Source organism: Sinocyclocheilus grahami, unplaced genomic scaffold (genome assembly GCF_001515645.1).
Source record: "Sinocyclocheilus grahami isolate Dianchi unplaced genomic scaffold, SAMN03320097.WGS_v1.1 scaffold640.1, whole genome shotgun sequence".
In the NCBI taxonomy this organism is placed as follows: domain Eukaryota; kingdom Metazoa; phylum Chordata; class Actinopteri; order Cypriniformes; family Cyprinidae; genus Sinocyclocheilus; species Sinocyclocheilus grahami.
The window spans coordinates 61,559-70,205 of NW_015505819.1; the positions used below are offsets into that span (position 1 = coordinate 61,559).

Consider the following 8,647-nt stretch of genomic DNA (forward strand, 5'->3'; position numbering starts at 1 on the left):
CACCAGATGACTGTGTTCTGGGAGCACATGGCTTGTGTTGTGTTTGTCTGTTGCCATGTGCTCTCTCCTGTCTATTGTCTGGCCCCTCCCATCTTGTTACCTCGTTATTGTTTTAGTTGCTCCACCTGTGTCTCCCTCGTTAGCCTCCTCGTTTGGTTCCTATTTATTCTCCTTGTGTCTATCATCCTGTGCTGATCCGTCATTTCTCATTGTGTGTGTTTCGTGTCTGCATGTGGTGCCGCTTTGAGCCTGCTTGTCTGTTTTTCCCCTTCAGGGTGGTTTGAGGTTTTTTTTGTTTCATTTTTATTATTCCAAATAAATAACCATTTCTCCTGCAATTGAGTCCTCGCTTCATCTCCCCGCACGCACCGTGACAGAACGGATCAGCCTACATGGGGACTCAGCGGAGAATGGGCTCACCCCAACTACCGGTCTCTACTCTCTCCTGCCCCCTGTACCAGCGCATGCTCCAGCTGGAGACCCTGAGCTCCCTCCGGCAACGAGGGACCGAGCTGAGGGAGTTTGCCGTGGAGTTTAAGAAGGCTGCAGAGGGGCTGGGCTACAATGACTCTGCGCTAAAGGACTGATTAAATTATGCCCTTGATGAGCCCATTAGCCCCTGGAGCATGCTAGGGTGCAAGCATGTATCCTTCGAGAGGTTTGTGGATTTCGTGACACATTCTTCAGCTAAGGGGCTGGAGGAGGAGGAGGAGGAAGAAGGCTTCTTCCGTCCTTCAAGGCCGGGAGGCCTTCATAGAGCCTGGTGCCCTGCCGGTGCCACCCAAGCTCCTTGCCCTGCCAGCACCTCCCAAGTTCCTCGCCCTGCCCAAGCTCAAGCTTCATGCCCTGCCGGCTCCACCCAAGCTCAAGCTTCATGCCCTGTCGGCTCCACTTAAGTTCCGCTCTCTGTCAGCTGTATCCCAGCTGCTTGCCCTGCCGGCTCCCTTCTTGAGGCAGGCTCTGCTCTTGCTGCCGGCCGGGCGGCCGGCCCCGGGAGGAGGAAGAAGGCTTCTTCCATCCTTCAAGGCCGGGAGGCCTTCATAGAGCCTGGTGCCCTGCCGGCGCCACCCAAGCTCCTTGCCCTGCCGGCACCTCCCAAGTTCCTCGCCTTGCCCAAGCTCAAGCTTCATGCCCTGCCGGCTCCATTATTCCAAATAAATAACCATTTCTCCTGCAATTGAGTCCTCGCTTCATCTCCCCGCACGCACCGTGACACTATCAGCATCGAAGGATTCAACGTTTAATCTGAAAAAGCATCTTGAGGGAAGTTCTTAATCTTTGAAAAATTTTATCAAGTAACTCGTTTTTTTTATTTTCTCATATTTTGAGTGTTAAATTGGTTATCATTACGTTTAATATTTCTAAGAATTTAATTGAAAAATGACACCGAATTCTCCTAGAATTCACACTTTGCATTCAGTTTACAAATCCATACGAATCATGCATGAAATACGTTTATAAAGACAAACGATAGCTTTATGTGCTTTACAGATGAACTTGAAGTCTTTATCCATTCGAAATGTTCAAGAATCGATTATCTTTGGCGCAGTAATGCGAGTTCATGATCCGATTCGTGAACAGATGATTCTTTTGATTCAATCTTTTAAATGAATCATTTATTTTGTTTAACGAAAACCAGTGTGAATGGTTCACATTAAACTGGATAGATCTGGGGGGTGTTTCCCAAGAGCATCGTTAGCGAACTGTGGTTGTTAAATTACATTGAACTATAACGACATTACTTGCGACCGTAGTTGCTTTGGGACACGAGCCCTGTCAATTTTGACTCAGCGATTCTTTTGTGCCGATCGCTTCTCCATAGATAGGATTAGTGAAGTAATCACTTAAAGTTAGGTCCATTCATTAAACAAATCTATTGTATAACTTGGAGAACTGTGCCAGTTGTGTTGGCTGCTTTTATGATATGTTTGGTATATTTGGATTTGTTTTGAAGCTTGGAATGCAGCATGAAAAAACATGGAATCCCATTCATTCTATTCAAATTGAATTTATATTAATCGGTAGATTTAAATGACACAGCATTTTTTTGTTGTTCATAGAAATGCTGTGGAAAACTGATGTTGTTAAAAATAAAATGCAAGGAAAACGCAAATCTTATGACTGGTAGATGTCACATTTATTTAGAGTTGGAAAACGTAAAAACAAGACATGTGCTTTACAGATGAACTTGAAGTCTTTATCCATTCGAAATGTTCAAGAATCGATTATCTTTGGCGCAGTAATGCGAGTTCATGATCCGATTCGTGAACAGATGATTCTTTTGATTCAATCTTTTAAATGAATCATTTATTTTGTTTAACGAAAACCAGTGTGAATGGTTCACATTAAACTGGATAGATCTGGGGGGTGTTTCCCAAGAGCATCGTTAGCGAACTGTGGTTGTTAAATTACATTGAACTATAACGACATTACTTGCGACCGTAGTTGCTTTGGGACACGAGCCCTGTCAATTTTGACTCAGCGATTCTTTTGTGCCGATCGCTTCTCCATAGATAGGATTAGTGAAGTAATCACTTAAAGTTAGGTCCATTCATTAAACAAATCTATTGTATAACTTGGAGAACTGTGCCAGTTGTTTTGGCTGCTTTTATGATATGTTTGGTATATTTGGATTTGTTTTGAAGCTTGGAATGCAGCATGAAACAGCATGGAATCCCATTCATTCTATTCAAATTGAATTTATATTAATCGGTAGATTTAAATGACACAGCATTTTTTTGTTGTTCATAGAAATGCTGTGGAAAACTGATGTTGTTAAAAATAAAATGCAAGGAAAACGCAAATCTTATGACTGGTAGATGTCACATTTATTTAGAGTTGGAAAACGTAAAAACAAGACATTAATATGTTCCTTTGTGTATAGTTTAAGTATTTCAAAGTATTCTAAAGTATTTAGATTAGGTTACTAAACCTGCATAATCTAACATAATATATTACTGATTACTTTTAAAAGTATCCTTTCCAGCTCTGGCTATTTCAGAGAACTGGTTTATCATTGGTTTATCTACATTATCTTCATTATTGAAAGTCAAGATTCACCTGCACAATTCATGGCAAACTTACAAAAAGTTTAATAGAAATGTGTAGAAAAAATGAAAATTTATGCACACTCAGGACATCCAAGATGTAGATGAGTTTGTTTCTTCATGGGAACGGATTTGGAGAAATGTAGCATTACATCACTGAATCACCAATGGATCCTCTGCAGTGAATGGGTGCCATCAGAATGAGAGTCCAGACAGCTGATAAAAATTCTTGTGAAGTGAAAAGCTGCATGTTTGTAAGAAACAAATCTGTCATTAAGGATTTTTTTTTTTACATATTTATTTCCTGATTGAAGACAAATTTTTGACCAGAAAAAGCAATATTATGAATAGAAGTGTTGTATTGTAGATGAATGCAACGGTTTGAAGTAAAAAAAAAAACAGCTTTGAAGCAACTGTTTGGACTCTCATTCTGACGGCACCCATCATTATCTTCATTATTGAAAGTCAAGATTCACCTGCACAATTCATGGCAAACTTACAAAAAGTTTAATAGAAATGTGTAGAAAAAATGAAAATTTATGCACACTCAGGACATCCAAGATGTAGATGAGTTTGTTTCTTCATGGGAACGGATTTGGAGAAATGTAGCATTACATCACTGAATCACCAATGGATCCTCTGCAGTGAATGGGTGCCATCAGAATGAGAGTCCAGACAGCTGATAAAAATTCTTGTGAAGTGAAAAGCTGCATGTTTGTAAGAAACAAATCTGTCATTAAGGATTTTTTTTTTTACATATTTATTTCCCGATTGAAGACAAATTTTTGACCAGAAAAAGCAATATTATGAATAGAAGTGTTGTATTGTAGATGAATGCAACGGTTTGAAGTAAAAAAAAAACAGCTTTGAAGCAACTGTTTGGACTCTCATTCTGACGGCACCCATTCACTGCAGAGGATCCATTGGTGAGCAAGTAATGCAATGCTACATTTCTACAAATCTGATGAAGAAACAAACTAATTTACATCTTGGATGGCCTGAGGATGAGCACATTACAGCAAATTTTGAGTGAACTGTTCCTTTAATGTTAAGACATTAAAAATAACTCTTTTTTTCTGTATGATTTGACATTCCCAGTATTTCAACTTTGCCAGAATGTTTGACAGAGAAACAACATTGAAAAGCTCTTGTGACTACACATTTGTCAGACACAGAGCATAATAAAATACTGTCAGCCACACTTGCACTTATCTGGCTATGTTGTTATATTTTGTTGTTTTCCCTCTTGTATTGATTTTTGTCTCTTCACACTGAATGCTTCAGGCCAGTGAATTGGACCTCTGTTTCACTGAAGAAATGTCATCAGGGACATGAGACCGTGAAGACAGGAACAGCTAATTCAAAGCACACACATTTCTTTAGCTTTCTCAATGGGCACAGATAATAGAGATTTATATCAAATTAAATTTTTACTTATGATCACTATAGACTGTTCCTTCCCCCTATTGCTAAAAAAAGGAATAGCTCACTGTATTTGAATGGCTGTTGTGCACCATTTTGCAATATTAGATTTTAATTAACACATCATTTAGCCCTTTGATTAAGTTATTATCCTCCTGGGAGGTTCTCACATTATAGATATTTTCAGGTCATTCCTTTTATTGTTAAGGGCATTTGGTCAAAAAAAAGAGCCTTTTGTAGTTTTCTCTGCCACAACATATTTTTATCATGCACTCTGTCTTTCTGTCTTTTCTAAAAACTGGAATGATTACAGTGTCCACAAACCCAGACACCTGCATTTATCACAAAGAAGAGACTTATACCTGCCAATGGGTTTTTATTATACTATAAGTATAAGTGTAATAAGTGATATTAGTGGTGCTGTTTCAATCTCTCTTTGAGTGCCTCTAATCTTCATTCTTAATTCTAGACCTAGTTTCTGAATCTGTGTGTGTGTGTGTGTGTGTGTGTGTGTGTGTGTGTGTGTGAATCTTACAAAATCAACCAAGAACATTTCTGGTCAAGAAAAGAAAGAAATTATCTTTTTATTGTTATTATTATTATTATTAATGATGATTATGATGATGTATTATTGTTATCATTATTATTTAAGATCAAAATGATTTTTTAATTATCATAATACAAAAAAGGGTACTATTCTAAGATTTTTAAATAAATTATTTATAGTGTATTTTATCATTTAAATTTAGTTGTTATATATTTATATATAATAGTACTGTTGTTGAACTGCTTTTAATTGTATCTTTTAATTTAATGTTGACTTAAAATTATAATAATGAAATAATGAAAATCAGAATAAAGATAATTTGAGGGTAAAGTTTTGGGGTAAAATGTGCATGACTGTCCTAAAAAAAAATTGGAGGGAAAAATGACATGAAAATGCTTTCATGAAATGTACCCATATACTGTATGCTCGCTTTACACAAAAATCATATTTTCACAATCCAAGTGAAACATAACATATCTTCGAACTGGTCGTTCCTCAATAATGTTATGAGTGTGTGTGTGTTTGTTTGGCTGTGGAAAATAGCCTGTCTCCCCTCATTACAGCGAGCATAAGCAGAAGTGACATGGTAATTGCACAACGTCATTAAAAGAATTGTAGCTTTTCTGATGGTTTGGAAGTGTGCTGCTGAAGAAACTACTGTTGATGTGAGTGTGTCTCTCATTTCCTGCTGCGTGTTGTGTTGGGATTGGGCTGGTGAATCTATTTAGCGACGGTGACCTTGCTTGAAATTTAGACAAATAAATATCAATGCAGATTTCCCTCGATCTTCTATAGTTCCATTCCTTGGTCATCAATACAGTTTTTCTCGTCGTCTATGCAGGAATACACGATTCCACGGGGGCCTTTTTGGTTCATATTTTCCTGTGTTCCTAAAAAAAGACAACTTTTCAACATGTCCTAAACAAGATTAATGTAATAAATCGACCAGTGATCCCAACGTGATGTTTTGTTGGTTTCACCACATTTCCACTTTTAGTGAGGTCAGAAACTTGGCATCACATCTGGTTAAGGCACAGTTGCTATGTGTCTACACCATTTCAAAACTTTAATCAGCCATTGGCCTGCCGGTACTAAAGGGTTTGATGAGATGTCCTTTGTTAAGAGATGATTTCAGAGAGTCTTATTACTGCACAGTTTCTTTTTAGTCTTTTTTTGCCAGACTTTTGACTGTCATCATAAAGGCCGTTTACTCTCAGCCCTACTTTGCCATTTCTTTTGGCCAAGAACTATGTCGGCAAATCTATGCCAAAAAGAACTGAGTGCACCAGTTATGTTTATGCGCACGGTAAATTGCTTCCGCGAGAGGATAACAGATCCACGCGCAAGGAAATGGGAGCCTGCGAGCTAATTTCAAACACTTGTGCACGCATCACATCACCTGTGCGTGTAATACAAGCCCTCGCGAGCGAGGATATGTCTCATCGCACGCGCAGTGATCATCCCCCTCATTCTTGCACTCCGTATTTTTTCACCAGCTTGCTTTTGCCCGCGTGAACACTTTTATTTTCGGCAGTCGTGGGGAGGGACTTGCTGTTTTAATTGTAATCTCAAACGCCATTGGTTACTTCCCCTTTTACGGAAGTCAGCTGTGATTGGCCGCCTGTGAAAAGGTGATCCATAATTCACATTTGACCGGAGACACAGCTTTATCAACGGACCAGGGGCCTCATTTATAAAATGTGCGTACGCACAGATTTGATCTTAGAGTGTGCGTACGCTAAAATCCACGGCAACGTTCATATTTATAAAAACGCTCTTTGACGTGGAAAAGTACTTACTGCCACGTCAGAGTCTGAGCAGACATACGCACTTTTCCTTGTGGCAAAGTCGGAGTACTGCAGCTATTTGAACATCTTTCATTATCTGCAATAATAATAAAAGTGGTGCAAGCACCGAATTCATCATAAACAACGAAGATGCAGTGTGAGAGATTAATTGTGCAGTGTAGTTAGATTTTTTTATTAACCGGAGTTTTTGCGAGATTAAACTGACCTTTTTAGTAGCGTAATGCTAAGAGTCCTTTACTCGCTTTCTGTAGTTTATTCCAAGTTGTTTTGTTTTTTTGTTTTTTACAAGAGAACTTCCGAAGTCTTGATTTACTACTAATTCGTAAAATAGAAAAAAAATGCATGAACGCATCTCCGACTGTTTTGTCTGTGCAGCCTATAAGAATAGGCCTATGCTGTGCAATAACGGGTTTAATAGCTGTTTTTATTTATAACATCTGCTGCTTTGCATCAGCCTTAAACTTTGTTTTTGTCATTTACATCAGTTATATTTGTATAAAATACACTATATATTTTTGTGTCAGTACATTAATGAGCAGCATTAGTAAACTGTATAAATATAAAGAAATGCCAAATCACATGCAGGTTTTTTCAGACCGGAGACCATAATCGTGTAATAATTAATTTTATTATGATATGAAACGTCCAATTTTTCTTTCAATAATGTTTTTTAAAGTATTGCAAGAATTTCGTGATACTAAACTTTTTATTAGTTGTCATAGCAAGTGATTTTAAAAGTAGGATGGCTCACTTTTTATAAGATGACTGAAAATTTTACTTGAATTCCTATTCTTACTTTTGAAGTAATAATTTTAATAATAGTAAATCGAAAAAAATATAACCACACACACATAGTTTGTCCACACATTGTTAAATAAAAAGCGTCCCCGCACCTCAGCCTCAGCCAGCAGGACCTCCATTTCACACTCAGTGAAGTTTTTTTTTCTTTGTGCTCGTCATTCTCAAGCACAGAAATTCGGATATTGGCGTGTGAACTATTATATGGTAATGATATTAATTAGGGGGCATTTACAAGGCGGAGATCTGACACTAGTCAGCTGCGCACGATTTCAAGATCATTTGCGATTTATAAATGTAAAATCTGGAAGAGAGGCGTACGCACGTGTTTTTGTGCGTACGTTTGTTTTATCTGAATCGCACTTACGCCCTTTTGAGAAATTATCTTAGAACAAATTTAGGATGGTTTTTATGCAACATTTTATAAATGAAGCCCCAGATGCATGTAAGTTGTCATTTTTTTATTTTTTTTTAAATATAATATGGCTGTTTTAATGAAAATTATTTGCATGCTTTGTCAATAGAATAGATAGCAGAAAGTTTATTAACATAAATTATTCCGTTTACTAGTGATTGCAATCTTAAGATAAAACACCACATAAACCTTTTTTATAGATTGTAATGACATGTTCCCTTTCAGTCGGTCACTCTCGACGTCACGTCGGATGACCGACGAAATTGGGATCTTGCTTAGAGGGACCAATCTACTTTGAGTGTAAACTAAACGAGCCAATGCACATTGGCATGCGATTATTGCATCCAGCTGCTGCTGATCACAGCGTGAGTATAAGTAGGCTGCAGATGCAGCGCATATTCAGCTTTTCGCTTTGGAGCCGAGCAATCACATCGTTCTGCTCCTGACTACTCTACTGAGAGAAGAAGACTGAACGAATTCAGCGCGCTCTTGGAGAGCTCTTCGTGTTGGCGGACGGCACTTCAGCGGTGGTGGTTTCCCGTGTCAAGTGGGTTGCACACATCAGGCTGCACTACCCCCTGTTTGTGTTGCAGATGATCATCTCCCCTGT

The 8,647-nt window shown here is 38.3% G+C and overlaps 1 protein-coding gene across 1 annotated transcript in view; it reads left to right on the forward strand.

Moving 5' to 3' along the window:
• The first annotated feature begins 392 nt into the window (after nt 1-392).
• The window catches only part of LOC107558306 (N-acetyl-beta-glucosaminyl-glycoprotein 4-beta-N-acetylgalactosaminyltransferase 1-like), a 30,161-nt gene continuing 21,906 nt past the window's right edge, over nt 393-8,647 (forward strand). Inside the window, exons 1-2 of the mRNA XM_016241956.1 lie at nt 393-572; nt 688-915. Coding sequence (XP_016097442.1) covers nt 393-572; nt 688-915 — 408 coding nt within the window. The remainder of the gene's footprint in view (nt 573-687; nt 916-8,647) is intronic.